This window comes from Dromiciops gliroides, chromosome 1, assembly GCF_019393635.1.
Source record: "Dromiciops gliroides isolate mDroGli1 chromosome 1, mDroGli1.pri, whole genome shotgun sequence".
NCBI classification, from domain to species: domain Eukaryota; kingdom Metazoa; phylum Chordata; class Mammalia; order Microbiotheria; family Microbiotheriidae; genus Dromiciops; species Dromiciops gliroides.
This window is the reverse complement of record NC_057861.1, coordinates 26,762,059-26,784,483: the sequence shown is the minus strand read 5'-3', so window position 1 is coordinate 26,784,483 and position 22,425 is coordinate 26,762,059. Positions and strand designations below refer to the sequence as shown.

Here is a 22,425-nt window from a genome sequence, read left to right as displayed (position 1 = left end):
ATCATCTAGTAATGAAGAAGACAGAATGCCAGGCCTGGAATCAGGAAGACTCATCTTCCTGAGTTCAAATCTGGCCTCAGACCCTTACTGGCTGTGTGACCCTGGGCAAGTCACTTGACTCCCTTTGCCTCAGTTTCCTCATCTGTAAAATGAGCTAGAGAAGGAAATGGTGGACCGCTTTAGTATCTCTGCCAAGAAAACCCCAAATGGGGTCACAGAGAGTCAAACGTAACTGAAAAACGACTGAACAACAACAAAGTTCACCTGCTAGTCAAGGAATAAAAACTGGTCTCAGAGGAAGAAATTCCAGCTATCAACAACAATATGAAAAAAGGTCCCAGATCACTAATAATAAGAGAAATACAGACTCAAACATCTCTTTGATTCCATATCTAAACATACATCAGACTGACAAAACAAAAGAGGAAAATAACATTTGTTTAAAGGGATGTGGGAGGCCAGGTTTGCTGATACACTTATTTTATTTTATTTTATTTTATTTTATTTTATTTTATTTTATAGGGCAATGAGGGTTAAGTGACTTGCCCAAGGTCACACAGCTAGTAAGTGTCAAGTGCCAGAAGTTGGACTTGAACTCAGGTCCTCCTGAATCTAGGGCCGGTGTTTTATCCACTTTGACACACCTAGCCACCCCCTGCTGATGCATTATTGATGGAGCTGTGATGTGACCCATCTAGACTGGAAAGCGATTTGAAATGATATACCCCTAAAAAACATTAAACTGCATACACTTTGACATGAAAACACCACTAGACATGCGGCACATACTCCGGGGCTACTCTCCCAACCCCAACTCCATGGGCAGGGCAAGATGACTTCTTGTCCTCTCAGAGTCCAAGGGCACCCTGAGAGTTAGAGGGCTGTTTCTAATGCTATAACTCACAAGCCCCCATTGGTGTGTATCATGATTATCATTTTATATCAGCCAACCATTCTTAATTAGAAAGGGATATTTTGTTAAAGTAGGACAAAACATCACCCCCGAGGTCTGTAACATATTCTCCCACAAGGACATTCAGAGTCCCAAGGGAAAATGGGTTTAACTTAGAGAGTGCATCTGGTTAAAAAACCAGAGAGACCCCTGGTTGTTGGAAGTCCTTCTGTCTTTTTTATGGGGTACTCATGAGGTCCTGCTTCTGTGTTATGTAGTTTTTCTGTTGGCCTCCTTGTGCAAACCTTGATCTGACTGTCCTCATCACAGTCAACCTGTTTTTAGCTCCTTAGCACCACCAACAGATGCTGCTGTCTCTTGGATGTTGCTGGGATGGATGATTGATTCTTTTGAGTCTCTTTTTGTGGAAAAGTTTCCTCTTATGTGACCCAAGTTGCATATTGAGTATCCTTTTTGGGGGAGACCCGAGACATGAGCTATATCTAAGCTTGAAGTGACTTTTCCCAGGGTTCCAGAATGGAGCTTTCAGAGCCAAAGTGTATTATTAGAAAAGAGTTTGACCTCTCTCTTAGAAGCCAGATATCTTCAGAACTGAAGCCAGGGTAGTTCTAGAGCTAGGGCCCCTTTGGTAGGAGAGGACCAGCATTCCAGCCCCCAGAGAATCATCTCTTGTTACACTATTCTGCTAGGGAAGGTGGAGAAAGTAGGAATAAATTATAATGAAATCTATGGTTTCGAATAGGATTGAACAGCTGGACTCAAAGACTAGTGCTCACTGCAGTGGTTCTCAAACTTTGGGGGAGGGGGGTGGCAATGAGGGTTAAGTGACTTGCCCAGGGTCACTTAGCTAGTAAGTGTCAAGTGTCTGAGGTTGGATTTGAACTCAGGTCCTCCTGAATCCAGGGCTGATGCTTTATCCACTGCGCCACCTAGCTGCCCCCTCAAACTTTTTTTAATTAAAGAATGACATTTATTATTCTTTGATGTAAGGAATCTAGTCACATTGCAAGAGAATCCAGAGACCCACACATTCCCATGCCATTGCAGGTGTAAATTCTATACAATTTGTGGCACACTTAGCAAAACAACAGAATACTAACGCATCTTGGCATAACCTTTAAGGACCGCTTAGCTAATGATTCAATGTCAGCTTGGCAGGAGGTCTCCAGTGGGGTGCCCCAGGAGTCAGTGTTTGACCCAGTGCTATCTTACATCAAGGGGTAGATAGGTGGTGAGGTGGATAGAGCACTGGCCCTGAAGTTGGGAGGACCTAAATTCAAATCTGACCTCAGACACTTACTAGCTGTGTGAGCCTGGACAAGTCACTTAACCCCAATTGCCTCAAACATTCTGGGTCATCTTCAGTTGTCCTGATGTATATCTTGCCACTGGACCCAGATGGCTCTAGAGGAGTGAGGCTGGTGACCTTGCACAGCCCTCCCTCACTTAAATCCAATTCACTGCAAGTTATGACATCACCCCAGTGTCATGGTCCTCTTTGAGAATGAAGGATAGGGAACAGGTAGGTGGAGCAGTGGATAAAGCACCGACCCTAGATTCAGGAGGACCTGAGTTCAAATCCAGCGTCAGACACTTGACACTTACTAGCTGTGTGACCTTGGGCAACTCACTTAACCCTTACTGCCCCACAAAAAAAAATAATAATAATCTAACAGCAAAGTCAGGATGAGCACCTGTCAAGTATGTTAGAGCGCATATTCCTTTTGAGTACAGGCTGCATCAGATGGCTGCTAAGATCCCTTCAATCTATTTTTTAAATAAATGTTTTTCTGTCACTTACATTTGTCAATGTATACAGATGTCCCTTATGACAAAATGAAAGGGGGAGAAACAGAACAGCAAAACAAATCAACAAAAGTCTGATACTATATACGGTATTCCACATCCATAGTCCCCCATATCTGCAAAGAAGGGTGGGAAGAAGGAATGTCTTTTACCTTTTTTTTTAGGCCAAGCTTGGTCATTATAAATTTTTTTTGGCGGAGCAGTGAGGGTTAAGTGACTTGCCCAATGTCACACAGATAGTAAGTGTCAAGTGTCTGAGGTCAAATTTGAACTCAGGTCCTCCTGAATCCAGGGCCAGTGCTTTATCCACTGTGCCACCTAGCTGCCCCCTTGGTCATTATAATTTTGAAGTAAATTCAGTTTCAATAGGTTTACTGTTGCTGATCTTTCCATTTACATAACTGTGGTCATTGTGTGGACTAATTTCCTACTTCTGCTTTTTTTCTCTTTGTATTTGTAAGCACATTTCTCTGCATTTATCATTTCTTATAACACAGTAATATTTCATTAACTTTATGAACCACAACTTGTTTAATCATTCTTCCAACAATGGGCATCTCAGTTTCTTGCTCTTTGCTACTACAAGAATTGCTGCTAATACATTTTGGTGCATATGGTATCTTCATATTTTTCACCAGGTCAATTCCATCTTACGGATTCAGTGATTCTCTGAAGTTTAAATTGGAATGGTTTGATCTAAGGTTGCAGAGCTAGTAAGCATTGGAGGTGAGTCTCAACTCTTCTAAGACAAGGTCTTACTAGCATTGAACCCAACAATTTAAAAATCTACCTACCGAACTTTCTGATATCAACTCCTCTGCTGTAATGAGCTATTTGGATATCCAAGGCAAGCACTCCAAATGGTTGAGGACAAAGTGGGGCATCAGACAGCAGGACACAAGGATGTGTGGGCTGAGAGAACTCTTAGCCTCTTGGATGAGAATGGAGTCATGGGAATGTCACCAGACAGCCGCTGGGGATGTCATTGCCAAGCCATGGCTAGGCTGGGGAGGAATTCACCTTAGATATGACCACAAGGGGGGAAGAATCAGCCATCTGGTAGCTTCCTATTTTAATTAACTATTCATGCTTTGTTGTTGTTCAGTCATTTCAGTTGTGTCTGACTCTTCCTGACCCCATTGAGGGTTTTCTTGGCAAAGATACTGGAGTGGTTTGCCATTTCCTCCTCCAACTATTTGTGTTAACTATGTCCTGAACTCAGTTGCTTCAACCTGCCATGGGAGTCACAAGTTCTGTTAACACCTTCAAAATCTCAGCTCCCCAGACACAATGCCATGATTACCCCCACCCTAGTGATGGTTCTATCTCTGATCCCTATAAACTATTACTTCATTGATCTTTACCCTTAAGCACAAGATATCTTGGATCAGAAGGGTCATATAGTCACATAGGGATATGGTTTCAGAGATAGTAGGGAATTTAGAGACCAGCCCCAAAATTACACTATAATCTAGTAAGCTAGTATCAGGTTTAAGACTAGAACCCAGAAATTCTGACTCCCAGTTCTGGACTCTTTCCACGACTTCATGGTACTTCTAGCCAAGACATAGGATCATGGGTTTAGTACTAGAAGAGACATAGAGGTCACCTAGTCCATCCCCCTCATTTTACATATAAGAAAACTGGGACAGGTAGGTGGCGCAGTGGATAGGGCGCTGGCCCTGGAGTCAAAGGGACCTGAGTTCGAATTTCACCTCAGATACTTACTAGCCATGCGAGCCTGGGCAAGTCACTTAACCCCAATTGTCTTCAATATCTGTGGTTATCCTAATCTATATCTTGCCACTGGACCCAGATGGCTCTGGAAGAGAAAAGTGAGGTTGGTGACTTTGCACAGCCCTCCCTCACTTAAATCCAATTCAGTGCAAGTCATTATATCACCCTGATGTCATGGTCCTCTTTAAGAATGAAGGACAAAAAGGAGCAGCTAGGTGGCACTACAGTGGATAAAGCACCGGCCCTGGATTCAGGAGTACCTGAGTTCAAATTTGACCTCAGACACTTGACACTATCTGTGTGACCCTGGGCAAGTCACTTAACCCCCATTGCCCCCCCCCCAAAAAAATTGGTACTCAAAACTTTAAATAAAAGAGTATTTACTGAAAAAAATGTTCAAAATTGTTTAAAAAAAAAAAGAATGAAGGACAAACAGGAGCAGCTAGGTGGCACTACAGTGAATACAGCACCGGCCCTGGATTCAGGAGGACCTGAGTTCAAAACCAGCCTCAGACACTTGACACTAGCTGCGTGACCCTGGGCAAGTCACTTAACCCTCACTGTCCCACCAAAAAAAGAAGAAGAAGAAGAAGAAGAAGAAGAAGAAGAAGAAGAAGAAGAAGAAGAAGAAGAAGAAGAAGAAGAAGAAGAATGAAGGACAAACAACAACAACAAGGAAACCGAGGCAAAGAAAAGGAAGTAACTTGCCCACGGGTCACACAGCTAGTAAGGAGAAGAGTCTAGATTTAAACCCAGGTCCTCTGAGACTCCAAATCCATAAGCTCCTCCAAGGTAAAGAGTAGACCAAAGTTTCTCTGTGTCAGGCTCTCCTCTCTGTCCCCAGAAGCAAGCACAGTGTCTTGTATAGAATAGGAGCTTTGTAAATATTTGTTGAATTTAATTCTGAAAACTAAGGTATAAATAACAAGAGTCAATAAACAACAGTCAATAAGCATGTATTAAGTACCTACTATGTGACAGGCACTGTGCTTTTTAAAGTTTGTAAAGCACTTTAGATGTGTCATCTGTAAAATAGAGATTAAAAGAGAATCTACCTCCCAGAGGATCAAATAAGGTAATATTCGGGGCAGCTAGATGGCGCAGTGGTTAAAGCACCGGCCCTGGATTCAGGAGTGCCTGAGTTCAAATCCGGCCTCAGACACTTGACACTTACTAGCTGTGTGACCCTGGGCAAGTCACTTAACCCCCATTGCCTAAATAAATAAATTAAATAAATAAATAAATAAATAAATAAATAAATAAATAAATAAATAAATAAATAAATAAATAAATAAATAAATAAATAAATAGATAGATAGATAGATAGATAGATAGATAGATAAATAGATAAATAGATAAATAGATAAATAAATAAATAAGGTAATATTCGTAAAATGCGTAGTATAGGACACAACAAGGTTGAGAAGCCTTCCTGAATGAGAATCCCCTCTAAGATCCCCTCCGCAATGAGTGGTTTTCTAGCCTCTGTTTAAGGACCTCTAGGGAAGAGAAACCCACTAGCCTGAGGGCAGCCCCATACCCACTTTCAGCTAATTCCCATTTTTCTTTGCATCAGGCCTAAACTAACCACCTTAACATTTCCACAGATGGCTCCTAACTCAACCCTCAGGGCCCAAAACAGATCAAATCTCTTGCCTTTTCTGCCCCACAGCCCTTCAAGTACTTGAAGAGGCACATCATGCTTTCTCTTTTCCAATCTAAACATCCTTGGTTCTTCCCAGAAGTGAACCAGGCAATGAGCATGTATTTATCATCTTCTAGAAGTACTGTGCAATCTCCCCAACCGTGGCATAATCTCAGCGAATGGCACGTTGGACCTGGAGTCAGAAGGAGCTAAACTCAAATCCATCCTCAAATACTTCCTTAGCTGTGAGACCCTGGGCAAGTCACTTTACCTCTGCCTGCCTCAGTTCCTCAACTGTAAAATAGGGAATATAATAGCACCTACTTCCCAGGGTTGTTGTGAGGATCAAATGGGATCGCGTTTGTAAAAGCCCTTAATCCAGTGGCTGGAATACAGTAGGTGCTATAGAAATGTTTATTCTTTCCCTCTCTTTACAATCTTGATTTGCCCTCTTCTGCATGCTTTCGGGCTTATCAATGCCCTTCCTAAAAGTGTACTTCCCAGAGGTGAGCCCTGGACTTGAAAAGTAGTCTGACTAGGGCAGAAAAAGGCAGATCTATCACCCTCCTAGTTCTACATGACTCAACAAAGACAGCTTTGGGGACTGTCATATCACACGATTGATTCGCATTGTGCTCGCAGCCCACTAAAACCTCCAGATTAAAAAAATGTACACTAAATTCCTTGGGCAAGCATCCATCTTCCCGTCCTATGCCTCACTTGATCTAAATAATCAGAGGATTGTTGAAAGGAGCTCTATCTGTGGTCACATCTGTAGCACGTAGTCCCAATCCCCACTAGAACTTGCAGGTTGGGTCCCCACGATCCTGGCAGCTTCCTCTAGGCTCAGGATGCATGGGGTGCTCTTGAGGGGCTGGGAGGTTGTCTACTACTATTGTTCACAAGCCCTCATCTGACGTGTCCCCTTAATATCAATGAACTCTGATTAGCATTTACAAAGGAACATTTACTGAGGAAAGCATAGCAAGAATCACACGTGCTCTCTGGCTTTCTCTCACTCACACACACACACACACACACACACACACACACACACACACACACACACACACACCCCCTCCTAAACTGGGAGAGGAGAGGAGAGGAGAGGAGAGGAGAGGAGAGGAGAGGAGAGGAGAGGAGAGGAGAGGAGAGGAGAGGAGAGGAGAGGAGAGGAGAGGAGAGGAGAGGAGAGGAGAGGAGAGGAGAGGAGAGGAGAGGAGAGGAGAGGAGAGGAGAGGAGAGGAGAGGAGAGGAGAGGAGAGGAGAGACTTTTGTATGCACACTATTCCAAATTAGAAGACAGTTAAATTTTCTTTTTCACAACATACAATACGCTGACAGGAAGCAGTTATAGGATCCCTGGACACTCTCTGAATCTGAGGGTAGCACCACTCCATCACTCGTCCAGAATCAGGCTCTTCAGGAGATTGGTGGCAGGCAGAGTATATACTCTAGAGACTGGCCCCTCATTGATTAGTCCTGACCATTACACATTTCTTAAGGAATTATTATATAATCTTAGCAGTTATCATCCTAAAACTGAGGGTTTGAGGGTGTATTTTGTTCATTCTACCAAGAGGCATTGAATGATACAGTAGAAAGTATGATCGGTTTGGAGTCATCCCAGCTCCTCTCTGGGATGTACCGGAGCCAGCTTAAACCAGATTGTGTTACATTTTCAAAGCGAGGATTTATACCTTGGAAATCAGAATATGATACAATTCAGGATTTAATTTATTTTGTTGATTGTCTAGACTTAAGAAAGTGATGGAGAAAATGTTAATTATGCAGACTAAACTTAAAAATGTGTCTCTTGCACTTCTCCCCCCCATCCCCCCAGGAAGCCAGTTGTTAAACATTTACTAGCATATCCCTCTCTCTGGACCCAAGACTCATCTATAAAATGGGGGGGGGGGGATTCTATGGTCTCATGGGTTCCTCCAGCTCTAAGTCTACAATCCTATGTGCTTTTTATTACTCTGCTGCTTATTCTCTTTAGCTTGGTAAGTTTTCCCTGATAACCTGGAGGGTAGAGAGGTGTTACCCAAACTCCATTACCTTCTCTTCTACAGGGAGACCAGCCTCAAGCTAGGATCCAGTGAGCAGTCACTCTTCAATGAAAGAAATACATTCACAATGTTAAATCACCATCAACAGTTCTCCCGGCTCTCCCTACTGATGGGCATTTTCTGTCTTATTTTTCAAGTACCCAAGTACCTCCTCAAAGCTTTTTTTAACCTTTCACAAATTGAAGGCTGCCTTTCCTCTCTTTTCTCCCAGCAATCACCTCATTAATTTCACCAATTTGTTGCGTTAATTTTTTCTTTCTTATCTTGCTTGGCTATCTTCCCCATTCTCAGGCTCCTTATCTCACAATCAAAGCATAGAATCATCTAGTACTCTATGGGGTGGGAAAGTGGTTTCCTTTAACTAGTCAAAAGGGATAAATTCAGGCAAGGGACAGAACATGAGAAAGAAGCTAAAACAAGGAAGGGAAGGGTAAAGAAAAAGAAGGGACGGGAAGAAAAGGGAAGGGGAAGAAAGTGGGAAGGCAGAAGGGAAGGGAAGGGGAAGAAAGGGAAGGGAAGGGAAGGGGAGGAAAGAGGAGGAAAAGGGAGGGGAGGAGAGGGAAAGGGAGGGGAGGGAAGGCTGGCAAGTGTCCATGCCATAGAGTTTGCAAATGGATTTGCATTGATTATCTCCTTGGTGTTCTAACAACCCTGAAAGCCAGGTATTTGATTAGGGGAAAGAGAGAGAGCGAGAACAAATCCAGGTCTGTCTGACTCGGAGGCTGGTTCTCCATCAGTTCTTATCTGCTGCACAGTCCTGCCTTTCAATGTGGGTAGGGCAAATATAATTATTCCCCCCCCCTTTTTTTTAATGAGGCAATGGGGGTTAAGTGACTTGCCCAGGGTCACACAGCTAGTAAGTGTTAAGTGTCTGAGGCCGGATTTGAACTCAGGTACTCCTGACTCCAGGGCTGGTGCTCTATCCACTGTGCCACCTAGCTGCCCCTAATTATCCCCTTTTTACAGTTAAGTCTAGAGAAGTTAAATCACTCACCCAGGGTCCTATGGCTAGTAAGTGACTGAGATATGGTTTGAACCTGTTTCTTCCTAATCCTAAATTGAGAAATTTATCATTTACCTGGTAAAATGAGGTGGAGGTGAATCAGTCGGTCTGAGACCAACTACCCACCCAACCCCACTCTGAACAGACCGGTCTCCAGTAAGTACTTAAGCAATATTTGTGATTAACTCATTGAGGGGGAAGAACAATTATTCCCTGGAATTTGTAAGAATCAAGGGATTTTGGAGCTGAAATGCACTTTTAAGATGATCTCTTGCAGTTCTTTCATTTTACAGGTAGGGAAACTGAGGCTCACAGAGGGGAAGCAGCTTTCCCAAGGTTAAGGAGGCATAAATAGGGGACATAAATAGAATTCCAACTTAGGTCACATCCCTCCAAAATGAGGACTCTATCCACTATATCATGCTGCCTTACAATATGACATAGTGTTTAAAGCCTCAGGACTGATGTCAGAAAGACCTGGATTCAAATGACAACAAACACACACAGTCAGAGACCCTGCGTAAATCACTACCTCTGAACCTCAAGTTTCCTTATCTGTAATATGGGGGCAGCTAGGTGACGCAGTGGATAAAGCACTGGCCCTGGATTCAGGAGACCTGAGTTCAAAGCCATCCTCAGACACTTGACACTTACTGGCTGTGTGACCCTGGGCAAGTCACTTAACTCCCATTGCCCCTCCAAAAAAAAAAAAAAAAAAGAATGACTTTGATCAAATCAGTTATTTAAGGGTAGCTAGATGGCGCAGTGGATAGAGCACCGGCCCTGGAGTCAGGAGGACCTGAGTTCAAATCCGGCCTCAGACACTTAATACTTGACTAGCTGTGTGACCCTGGGCAAGTCACTTAACCCCAATTGCCTCACTAAAAAAATAAATAAAATAAATCCTTATCTGTAATATGGGTATAACAATAGCACCTCTAGGGTAGTCATGGTTGCTATGAGGATCAAAAAAAAAACCCTCAAAGGACCAGATAAAGGTCACCTATTATCACTGAGCCCTATTTGAGGCTAGGCTGTTTTATACTCTAATTCTATCAATCTGAGTCCATGGTGGATCCTAAGATGTGGCCTTGGCAGCTTCCTGTCCTTCAGGGGGGATTGTGTAAGCCAGGAGCGTGAGCCAATGTTTGCCCCTGGGGGAGGAGGGCTCTGCTTGGCTGCCTTTTGCTTCAGGTTACTGAACCCAGGGAATTCAGGGCACGCAGAACAAATAAAACAGATCTAAGATCAATTCTCAGTGTAGCGGGGGTGGGTTTTTCTTTATTTGAGGAAGGTTCCCCCTTAAATAACTGATGCAACAGTTCCCCAGGGGTGGTGTTGAATTAATGAAATGGGGCCTGACCCTGCTGCAACAACAGAGGTGGCCTGGGCTGGCTGGGAGCCAGGACAGGTGTACGGGTGAGTGCCTAGCCCAAGAATTTACCTGCCTCTTATCTCCCTTTTCACTGGCTTCAGAAAAGAGGAAACACCCCCAGGGCCACTTGCTATGGTGATTTTCTTTGGACCTAGTTAGGTTCCTCCTGGCTGGGATCCTTTGGACCCTGAGGAGGAAGCCACCACCCTTCTCAGAACTGTCTGGGCCTCTAGCACCATCAAGCACCACGGACAGGTACCCTTGTACTTCTCCAGGTGCCTCCCTGAGGGAGTGAGAGAGGGAATGAGCTCTTTGAGAGCGGCTCCCAGTTCAGGCCTGGTCACTGACTTGCTGTGTGACTCCGGCAGAGCCACCTGCTTCCTTTGGCTCAGTTTCCCCTTTGTTCTTTTTTGTTTGTTTGTTTTGTTTGTTTTTGTTTTGCGGGGCAGTGGGGGTTAAGTGACTTGCCCAGGGTCACACAGCTAGTAAGTGTCAAGTGTCTGAGGCTGGATTTGAACTCAGGTACTCCTGAATCCAGGGCCAGTGCTCTATCCACTGTGCCATCTAGCTGCCCCCTTCCCCTTTGTTCTAAGACCCCTCCTGTTCTAGTGCCAGAGTTCCAGAGGTCAGTAAATCCAGACTCATGGAATCGGAACTAAAAGGAGCCTCGAAGTCTATTCAGTTCACCCCCCTTCATTTTATAGAGGAGGAAACTGAGTCCCATTGACATAACTGACTTTCCTATGTTAGAGGTGTCAAATACGCCGCATAGTTGACCGCCAGGTGAACCAGATTAAACCAGATTAAAATGTAATTAGGAAGGGGGCAGCTAGGTGGCAGTGGATAAAGCACCCGCCCTGGATTCAGGAGGACCTGGGTTCAAATCCAGCCTCAGATACTTGACACTTACTAGCTGTGTGACCCTGGGCAAGTCACTTAACCCTCATTGCCCTGCCCCCTCCCCCATGTAATTAGGAAATATTTAACAAAATAAAAATACAACAAAACATAATGTTAATTTGTGGTTTTCTAAGTGACTGCATAGCCCCGAAGGGATCCTTTTATGTGTCTTAGTGATCCTGTGTCTATATGAGGTTGACCCCACTGCCTAAGATTCTACAGATACTGAGTGTCTGAGGTGGGATTTGAACCCAGAGCTTCTAACTCCATGACCAAGGCTCTTTCCACTCCCTTGCTGCTTCCTGAGGCCTCATGTCTGAGGCCTCTGAGTGCCTAGGTGCCCTGCAGCTGTATCAGAAGATCACATAACCCTCACTGTCCCAGGGCCTCAATCTCCTCTTCTGTGAAATGGTCATAGCACCATTTGAGGTTACAGTGGAGCAGGGAGGGAAAGACAAGGAGTTGGCCAAGGGTGGGGGCCTCATTTCTTCTTGAAATACAAAACCCCCTTTGTGATCTCTGAATGAAAGACTGGGCAGGGAGCCACAGCCCTTTTCCTATCAAACAAGAGGAGGGACCATCAGGATTTTAAAAAGAAAAAAAAACAGTCACCAACAATCCAGGGCACAGTCACAGCCATGTTTGATGGCACCTCCTCCAAGAAGGCTTCGAGGATTTTTGACCCCTCCCCTACCACAGTACACAATAATCTCTTTCTTCTCTGAAGTCTTACTTTCAGCCTTTACTTGCCCTGTAAATTTAGATGGGGAAGGGATCTTATTTTACAAGTGCCAGAATTGAGGATTGGGATTCAGGGGGAGGGAAGGGTGGAGAGAGGAAGGGAGAGTCAGACTGTCTTGGAGGACAACTCTGTGAGGGAGTTGGGGGTGCATAATGATCCAACAAAAGGCTGGATGATTGGGTAAATATAAAAACCTTGGATGGAAGTGGGCCTAAGCAACACAATACATTTTCCCAGGACCCTCTTTCCCATCAGCCTAGGACCGGCAGTGATGGCTGGGGAGCCCAAGCTCTCCTTCAGTCTAGGAGATGCCAGTCCTGAAAGAGATCTGATAATGGTAAAGTGAAACGCCCCTCACCCCATGAGCTCCAGTGGCTCCCATGACCTTCAGGATTAAATAGCTACCTTTCGTTTGTCGTTCAAAGCTCTTCATAACCTGCCCCCTTCCTAGCCTTCCTACCCTACACAGTACTCTCCCCCAGGCACTGTACAGTCCAGCGACCCCCACCTACTCTGATTGATTGATTGATTGATTGATAATACCAAACCACTCCATCTCCTTCTGAGTACTGTTTCACGGTTGTTCTCCTCCCTCCTCACCTTTGCCTCTTAGTTTTCCTGGCTTCTTTCAATACTCTAGTCACACGCCCCCAGTAGCAGGAAGCCTTTCCTAGTCGCCCCACCCGCCAATGCCTCCGCCTCCCAGCCAGACTGAATTTACCTTGTTTGCGTTTGGTTGTTTGCTTATAGTCTTTCCTATTAGAACGCACTCCTTGAGGGCAGGGACTACGGGCTTTCTTTTCATCCCCAGGGCTTAGCCCAATACCTGGAACACAGTAAGCGCTTAATAAATTCTTGATGACTGACTGGGACCCCTAAAACTCTATCTCCTGACCTCTTCCCCTGGAATAGCAAGCCAAGTAGGAGAAGTTTCCTGTAGGGGGCAGATCTTGTCTCCTACCTTATTCTCCATCACCCTTCCTCCAGCCCCGCATCTAAGAAACATTATCGGGTCGGCAGCGAGCTAACACCGCCCAGTGTAAAGGGCTAGAGAATGCTGGAGCCATGCACCAAGCAACAGAACGTTGTGCTGGCTGTTGCCCTAGCAACCGCGTGGGGGCTGAGCTCCCATTCCCATATCGGGAGGATGCGATGAGTGGCTGAACAGGTTCTAATCCTCTGCCCCCCAGGGTGCCGCGCGCGCACACTCCAGGCAAAACTCCAGGCTTCGCAGAGTCCTGGGGCAGTAAATAGCAACTATGGCTGTGCCTTGGGAAGAATATTTCCAAATGGTCTTGGAAGAAAAGCTGCGGACAGAGTGAGTGGGGCACCGGCCAGGTCCAGGACAGAGTCGGTTGGGACACCGTCTCCTCCTGCAGAGCCCCTCCGTGGGATGTGGGGGCCACTGGCTGAAGTGAGGGGTCATTCCCAGGAGCTGCCTCCTGGCTTTGCTCATTGAGAGTGTTGGGAGTGGTGGTAAATGAGGAGGGGGTTGCACAGAGAGAGAGAGATCCTATCCAGCAGCTCCTGAGGGAGTTGGGGTGGGGTGGGAGGGTGCAGTTTTGCCAGATCTACAGGGTCACTGGGTTCCAGGTGAGGTTTCTGACCACAGATCTATATCCCAGCGATTTCCTACCCTGTTATTCAATGGTTTTCTATACCTGACACCCCATGGTCCCTCTCCTCCTCCTGCCTCTAACCTCTGCCCCCCTTTCAAAGGGGGCTTCACAGATTAGGATGAGATAACTGTGATAGCCAGGAAGAAGCCCTTTGGGAAGAAAAATAGAAGCATGGAATGGAAGAGCAGGGGGAAGGGGTACTCTCAGAATTTAGAATATTTAGAGCCAGGAGAGCCAGGAGAACAGAGACTTCTGAACTACACTGGGAGGGGCCTCAGAAGAGGAGATGTCAGAGCTGGGAGGAACCTTAGAACTAGGGATGTCAAGGCTGGGAGGGGTCTCAAAAGAGTTGATGTCAGGGCAGCTAGGTAGCACCAGCTCTGGATTCAGGAGGATCTGAGTTCAAATTTGACCTCAGACACCTTCACCCTCATTGCCCATCCAAAAAAAAAAAAAAAAAAGAAGGGATGTCAGAGCTGGGAGGTGCCTGAGAACAGGGGATGTCAAAGCTAAGAGGAGCCTGAGAACAGGGGATATCAGAATGGGAGCTGTGCCCCCCCCAACCTTGTACCTGACTACTTTGTGTGAATGTGTTTGTTTTCACTTTACATTTAATCTGCACTCACACACACACTTGGTGCCTCTTCTCGAGTCTAAGCACTGTGGTCTCTCACTCTAGTGCCCAGCACCCAGTGAGGACATAACACACACTTGACCAACTGATTTACTTTAGAACACAGAACATCAGAGGATCACACAGGTCTAGCACTGGAAGAATCCTTAGAACAATCCGGTCCAACCTTCTCATTTTATAGAAGGGGAAACTGAGGCTCACTCAAGGTCCCATCATTAGGGGTTGGCAGTTGGGGCTTGGATGAGTCACCAATGATGGAATTACTGGTTGGGGAGATATGGAGGCAGGGGTTCCCTGGATTCCCTATTATCAGATCAAGCAGGCACCCACCCATGGTGTCTATGGGCAAGACTGGCCCTTGTCCACCCAAGTGGCTCCTCCTGCTTCCTCGCAGTGGACCTAACCTTGGTTTCTGTGACAGGGCAGCTGGGGAGGTGCCCCAAAGTGCCCCCCTCCCCACACACTTTCTTCTTCCCTCAGGAAGCCCCCAGTCCATGAGGATGACTATATCAGCCAAGCCACCCAGCTGCTGGAGAAGAAGCAAGAGATGGTGGAGATGGAGGAGGCCCTGCAGGCTAAGAAGGAGGTGGCCTTGTTTGCTGAGACCCGGCCTCATCCTTAATGCCAGGGGGAGAGAGAAGGGAGGAGGCAGGGGAGGAGAAGATGGGGCTGCCAGCCAGTGTCTCTCCCTGGCTTCCAGGCATGCCGGCCAGCCTCTAGATGGGGGGGGGGGGAACCTCGGGGCGCTCAAGCAGTTCCATCCTGTGTCCCTGTCAGTACCCAAGCTCTCCCTTGGGTGCAGCTGAGGGTCCTCCTAGGGGACATGTGGAGATGGGCTGGGTCTTTGGTGGGCAGGGGAGACTTTGTGATGGAAGGAACCCAGACTGGGATTTGGAGGCCTCACTAGGGATTCTAGATCGACCACTAAATCTCTGTGATATGGGAACTTGGGCAAATCACTCTCCCTTGGCTAGAGGTTCTTATCTGTGCCCTGACATCCCCTGCTCTAAGGCCCCTCCCAGCCCTGACATTCTCTTGTCTAAGGTCCCTCCCAAATATGATATTCTATGTTCTAAGGTTTTGTCCACCCCTGGGAATCCATATTTTAAAATGCCTTACGTCCTGTGTTCTAAGATTTGGCCTAGCCCCTCAATTCCACATTCTGTGGCTCCTTTGAGTTCCGACATGCTACAATGTTTCCAGTTCTTGGCTAACTCCCTCTCTTCTCATAGCCCAACACGTATATAAATGTGTATATGGGAGGGCGGGGTGGAGCCGAATTCCCCTCTCCCTTCTCCAACCTCAGGAGTTCCAGGTAAAGATGTCAGCTCTGAAGCAGAGAAGAGAGACGCTGGAGCAGAAGGAGAATGCCCTGAGGGAGTCTGTGGTCCGCTTTGACAAGTTCCTGAAGGTGGGAGGCTCTTGGGGCACAGGAGAACTGTGCCTCCTAGGAAATGCCTGGCACTCAGCAGACCTTCTGTGTCCCCTGGCACTGACCAGGACCCCCTATCTCCAGAGAGGTGCAGCTAGATGGAACCTAACATACAGAGGGCAGGGCAGGGAGTCAAACCTGGGGGTCTAGGAGAGGCGCTCTGCCTGGAATGATAGCTCCTCCTCCTCTGACCAGGACACAGAGGCTAAGCAGAGTCGGGCCCGGCGCCGAGAAGAGGAAGGGTGGCAAACAGCCGCCCAGAAGGAGGCCGAGGCCGAGGCACTGAAGGAGGAATTGCAGGAGCTCACTCGGAAGAAGGAGCGGCTAGAGCGGCAAGAGCAGAAATACAGACCCTTCGCCCAGTACCTGGAGCAGGTGGTGGCCCAGTCCCAGGAGGTGAGTCCTGGGACTGGAGCCAAGGCAGGCCCAGAGATAGGCCAGCTCCTAGTGGCCCACCCTCCAGGGGCTTTGGATAGCAATAAGTGAAAGAAAGAAAGAAGAAAGAAAGAAAGAAAGAAAGAAAGAAAGAAAGAAAGAAAGAAAGAAAGAAAGAAAGAAAGAAAGAAAGAAAGAAAGAAAGAAAGAAAGAAAGAAAGGAGGGAAGGAGGGAGGGAGGGAGGGAGGGAGGAAGGAAGGAAGGAAGGAAGGAAGGAAGGAAGGAAGGAAGGAAGGAAGGAAGGAAGGAAGGAAGGAAGGAAGGAAGGAAGGAAGGAAGGAAGGAAGGAGGAGAATTTTTGGCAATGTGCCATGAATACCTCTTTCTTTCTTTCTTTTTTTTTTACTGTTTATTGATAGCTTGTGGTTTTATATCAACTAATTTCCCAATATACCCCTCAACCAAATCATCCTTTAAACAGAAAATTTTAAAGGAGAATAAAAAAGCAATTCAGAAAAAATAACTAGCAAATCAACCACATCCAGCAGTCTAGGCGGCATTAAGAAGGGAGGGGGGCATGACCTCACATCACTCTCCCTCCTCATCTTCACTTCTTGACTTCTTGCCTGGCTTCCTCCAATCCTACCTTCTACAGGAGGCCAGAACAAACCCCTCTCGTTTCCAGGTCCTTCCCTCTGAGATGATTTCCAATTTATTTGTCTGTTGCTTGTTTGTACAGGGTTGTTTTCATGTTATCTCCTCCTAGACTGTAAGCTCCCTGAAGGCAGGACCTGTCTTTTACTTTCATTCCATCCCCAGCAGTTAGCTCAGCACCTATCACCTCAGGCATTTGAGAAATGTTTATTGACAGACTTAGTGGGTCCAATCTTGGTCCTTTTAACCTCAATGGAATTCAGTTTTGATTCTTCTGATGTTTGTGTGTGTGTGTGGGGGGGGGGGTCTTTCTATAGTCCCCCCCCCTTGTGGAGGGTAAATTGAGAAGACAATTGCTGCAATATTAATTTTTTTAAATCATTTTTATCTTTGTTTCATCACTTTTTGCATCACCTGCGAGAAATTAAAAATCTAATATAATTGGTAACAGATATCAAGGCCAAATCCAACACTGTATTTATCATGACACCTGAGATAATTATGGGGGTTACCATAAAAGAACAGAGAAATGATGGGGTATGAGCATTCCCACACTTGAGCTATTGCTGAACAACAAAAGTGCTATTGTGCCCGGGAGGCTGGAAATGAAGCATCCCTCATGGGCTCATCTGCTGGGAAACTCTGACCTGCTGTTTCCAGCCTGGGCCAGTTCTTCCCTCTCTAGGTGGTCTGCTGGTCGAGCATTCAGGGGGAGCTTGCTCTGTTGGAGACACCTGATGGGCTCTGGCTCTATGGCAGCTCAGAATTCCTGATCTTAGGGGCAGCTAGGTGTCCTAGTGGATAAAGCACCAGCCCTGGATTCAGGAGGACCTGAGTTCAAATCTGGCCTCAAACACTCGACACTTACTGGCTGTGTGACCCTGGGCAAGTCACTTAATCCTCACTGCCCCACCAAAACAAAACAAAACAAAACAAAACAAAACAACAGCAACAGAATTCCTGAGCTCAGACTACCTGGTAGCCTCAGCTTCCTCCAGTAACAGGGATTACACCATGGGCCACCAAATACAGCAGGGTGTTTTTAGATGCATAAAATATAATAAATAAAAATCCTAGAATACATAGGATTACAAAGGAAACCAATTACATCGAAATGTAGTGATAAAAATTACAGGGGGCAACTAGGTGGCAAAGTGGATAAAGCACCTGGTTTCAGGAGGACCTGAGTTCAAATCTGACCTCAGACACTTGACACTTACTAGCTGTGTGACCCTGGACAAGTCACTTAACCCTCATTGCCCCGCAAAAAAATAAAAATACAAAATACAAATTACAGACACTCCTCCCCCTCCCAAGGTTAAGGACCGCTCGCTGCTCAGTTCCATTACTTTTCTGAGCCTGATCTATAAAATGTGGGCAATGATATTTATTACTTCTTGGGGGTGCTGGGGGAAAGATGATGCTTCAAGTCCTGGGCATGATCAGTACCCTTGGCCCTGCCCAGCCGCCCTGAGTGCCCTCACCTCATCCAGTTTCAGGAGATCCCCGAGCTGATGGCCCGGTTCAGTGGACTCTCTGAAACTCGGGCCATCCTGACTGAGCGGGAGCAGGCTTTGCACAAGGCCATGGAGGACACCAGGGCCGAGCTGCTCAAACTGGTGGAGGAAAAGAATGACGAGATCCTGCATCAGAATAACCAGTTGGCCGACCTGCAGCTGCGGCTGGAGGAGGTCAGGACTCAGGCCCTGCAATGGGTAGGTGGGCACAGGAGCAGAGACCTGTTTCCCTTTCCCACAGCTGCTCTCTGATGGGGTGGGAGAATAACAGCTCGTCTTGCAGGTTTACACAAGGCGATCCAGGCTGGAAAGGGAGGCCAGCAAGACACTGTCTCAGTTTTTTGTTTTTTTTGTTTTGTTTTGTTTTGTTTTAGTGAGGCAATTGGGGTTAAGTGACTTGCCCAGGGTCACACAGCTAGTAAGTGTTAAGTGTCTGAGGCCAGATTTGAACTCAGGTACTCCTGACTCCAGGGCCGGTGCTCCATCCACTGCGCCATCTAGCTGCCCCCGTCTCAGTTTTACAAAGAAAGTGAAGGACAAACAAGGAGATGAATTGACTTGGCCATGGTCAGACGGTGGCTAGGGCTCAGAGGGGTCTGTCTACCTGGTTTCCTGGTGCTATCGGGTGTTCTGTACTATCTTCATTTGACAAATAAGGAAACTGAGGCAGAGGGGGGAACTCAGCCATGGGCACAGAGATCCCAGGGCTCAGAGAGGTCACTCAGACCTTGTCTTGATGACAAGTCCAGTGTTCTTTTTCCTACACTATTCAATGACCTCCATTACCTCCGGGATCAAATACAAGCTTCCATTTGGCATTTAAAGTGTGTCACTACCTGGCTCCAACCTATCCTTCTAGCCTCATGATCTATTAATCCCCTTTATATACGCTACGGTCAATTAGTCGACCAATAAGCATTTATCAAGTCCCTACGTAAGGCACTAGGGATAAAAAGACAGAGAGTATTCTATCAGGGGAGGCAACAGCCAAACTGTCTCCTACTGTCCCCATGTCTCCCATCTCCCTCCCTCCTCACTTCTGCCTCCTTCCACCTAACTGAAGCACAAGGGACCTTCCTTATCCCCTCAACATCACTCTCTCACTTCTGTCTCTATATCCTCAGTGCCTGGCACATAATGGGCACTTAATAATTGCTTGGTTTTTTCTTTTTCGTTCGTTCTTTTTGGGGGGGGGCAGGACAATGAGGGTTAAGTGACTTGCACAGGGTCAAGTATCTGAGGTCAAATTTGAACTCAGGTCCTCCTGAATCCAGGGCCAGTGCTCTATCCACTGAGCCACCTAGCTGCCCCCAATTGCTTGTTGATTAATAAGCTACCAGGTTATCTTGGGCTTGGAAACAATCTGAACAAATCATCTTGGCCAACAAGAGGTGTGCTGGTGACTAATTAACAACCGGCTTTCTGAGAAAAAAAATGGATGTTGGCCATATTTTCACGTTTGACCTGCATCACTAACATCACTTTCTTAAGTCTAGACAATGAAATGATCAATCAAGCCCTGATTTGTAGCCTTTGCCAGATTTCTGAGGTGTAAATGCTCACACTGAAAATTTAACTATAGGCTCATCCTTCCTGTTGAAGGTGGCTCTGGCATACTTCTGGGTCCAGTCTATGGTAATTAGGAATCTCTCCTCCATCATTCCCTCTAAGTTATCAAGGAGGCCTCTTCCTTTTTTTAACCACCACCATCGATAGGGAGTTTCAGATTGTTGTCAGTTCATCCCATTGTTAAAGAGCTCATTAGGAAGTTCTTCTTTATATTGGATTAGAACCCACCTTCCCTGGGGCAGCTAGGTGGCACAGTGGATAAAGTACCAGCCCTGGATTCAGAAGGACCTGAGTTCAAATCCAGCCTCAGACACTTGACACCCTGGGCAAGTCACTTAACTCTCATTGCCCTGAAAAAAAAAGAATCTACCTTCCCCTAATTTCCACCCACTGATCAGGTCTAGGACCCAGGGTTTGCTGTTTCAACAACAACCCCATTGCCTCCAAGTCTTCCCTCTTGGCCAAATGAACTGATTCTTACTGAAGCCAATGGGAGGGCAAATGTTTCCTCTCTCAGGGAATGGGCCTTCAGGCATTTGGGGAGAGGGTATTTTAGAGGTGACTAAGGATCACCAGTCTTCTGGATTTCCTCCTTCAGCCTACAGTCCAAAAGTTGAAGGTTAAAGTGTGAGAGTTCAGGAGCCCTTGTGAGTTGGGGCTCAGGGTTGGGTAAATTGGGGGCAAGGGCCCATGAAGGATGGATGGCCCCCTCCAGCTGAGCTCTGACTCCCCTTGGGTGTCTCCAGGAGTCTAGATGGATCCACATCCAGAATACAGCAGCCCAGAAGACTTTACTCCTTGGGCAGATCAAGATGGCGGCCCTCAACTTGTTCCAGACCGTCTGTAAGCAGAAGAAGGAGGTCCCTTCGTTGGCTGTGGAGGACACGGAGGGGCAGCTGGAGCAGGTGAGGGGGGCCAAAGCCCCAGACCCCAGCCCTATTTTTCAAGCTCTAGGAAGCTCCTCTACCCTGTTATCTCCCCTTCTCTGCCTCAACCCACAACCGAGCCCTGAACGGACCAGCAACCTCAGGGGAAATCCCAGAGGGAAATGCCCTAGCCTGGGAGGGATCTGGACTTGGCTCTCTCTGTAACTTACCCTCCATACTAGACAGGTCTCTCTCTTTCCTCTCCGGGCCTGTAAAATGAAGTCTAAAGATGCTCTCAAAGGAGACTTACTTCTCTCTGCCATCACCCACAGTCTTAGTTGTCCAATCTAAAGGCTTTTTCTCACTCCTCATCCTCCCTGATCCCAGAATCCCTTGGCAGCAGCGATCGATCACTCCCTTCTCCTGGACACTCCTCTCAGGGTTTGTGACATTGCTTTTCCCTGCCTACCCCAATATCCAGCTGCCCCTTTGGAGTGGGTGCTGTGGATTTACCCCTCCGAATCACACCCTGTGACCATAAGTGTCCCTCAGGGCTCTTTGCTGGCCCCTCTTCCCTTCCCTTCCCATATCCTACTTGGGGGGACTCAGCTCCCACGTACTGTTACCCTGTCTGTGCAGTATTGACCCAGCCCTGATCTCCAAATGCCTGCAGAAAGATTTCAGACTCAGTCCGTCTGGAAGAGAAGGGTTCTTTGCCCCCAGACCGGTCTTTCTTGTGAACATCCTTCTCCTATCCAAGGCACAACCTTCCTCTTTGTGATGCCGCCTGTCATCCTAGACTCCTTTCAATCATCCCGTCTAATCAGGCGCCCAATCAGTCTTTTCTCTTTGCCTCTCCCATCCAACCCCTGCTCTCCTATTTTCACACTCTCCGCCCCAGTCTGGACCCTCATCACCTCAGCTGGTCTGTTTTCTAGTGGGTCTCTGGCCATGCCAATCCAGCCCAAGTCAGTCAGTAAGCATCAAGCACCTACTATGTGCCAAGTGCTGTGCTAAGCACTGGGATGCCAAGAGAAGCAAAAGCCGATCCTGCCCTCAAGGAGCTCACATTGGACCAGGGGGAGACACAAGCTAACTATACAAACAGGATAAATGCACACCAGAGCTCCAGGGGGGTAGGGGAAGGCCTTCGCTCTGATGTAGTGAGTCTGGTGTGGTGCTTGCTTACAAAAGCCCTGCTACATGCTGGTGCAATGCTCCCTGGGGAATCAGGAAGTCAGGTAACCGATTCCCGCTGTGGCTGGGGGGCCAGGTACAGCGGTATTTCCAGGACCTTTCCGCCATGTTGGCCAAGCCTCACCAGGGAGACCCTGGGCCCCCTGCTGCTGACCACTAGGCCCATTCCCTGAGGGGAGCTGCTGATGGGAGAGGTAGGTCTGGGCTTACACACATGCTCAAGTGTACACACGTGCATGTATGTGTGTGTCTGTGCATCTAGCTGTGAGGAGCCCTGGTACCCAGAACTGGTAGATCTGGACATGTGCATATATGTCTAGGAGCAGACTAAGACCTGTGTATGCGTCTCTCACAATTAGACACATGCC

The 22,425-nt window shown here is 46.9% G+C and overlaps 1 protein-coding gene across 1 annotated transcript; it reads left to right on the top strand.

Moving 5' to 3' along the window:
- The first annotated feature begins 13,309 nt into the window (after window positions 1-13,309).
- CFAP73 (cilia and flagella associated protein 73) lies at window positions 13,310-22,322 on the top strand. The gene is made up of 7 exons (XM_043990239.1): window positions 13,310-13,511; window positions 14,927-15,032; window positions 15,753-15,857; window positions 16,074-16,274; window positions 18,402-18,623; window positions 20,741-20,899; window positions 22,134-22,322. Exons 1-7 carry the CDS (start codon window positions 13,453-13,455, stop codon window positions 22,215-22,217), a joined length of 936 nt encoding a protein of 311 aa, XP_043846174.1. The 5' UTR covers window positions 13,310-13,452; the 3' UTR covers window positions 22,218-22,322.
- Window positions 22,323-22,425: the final 103 nt, after the last annotated feature.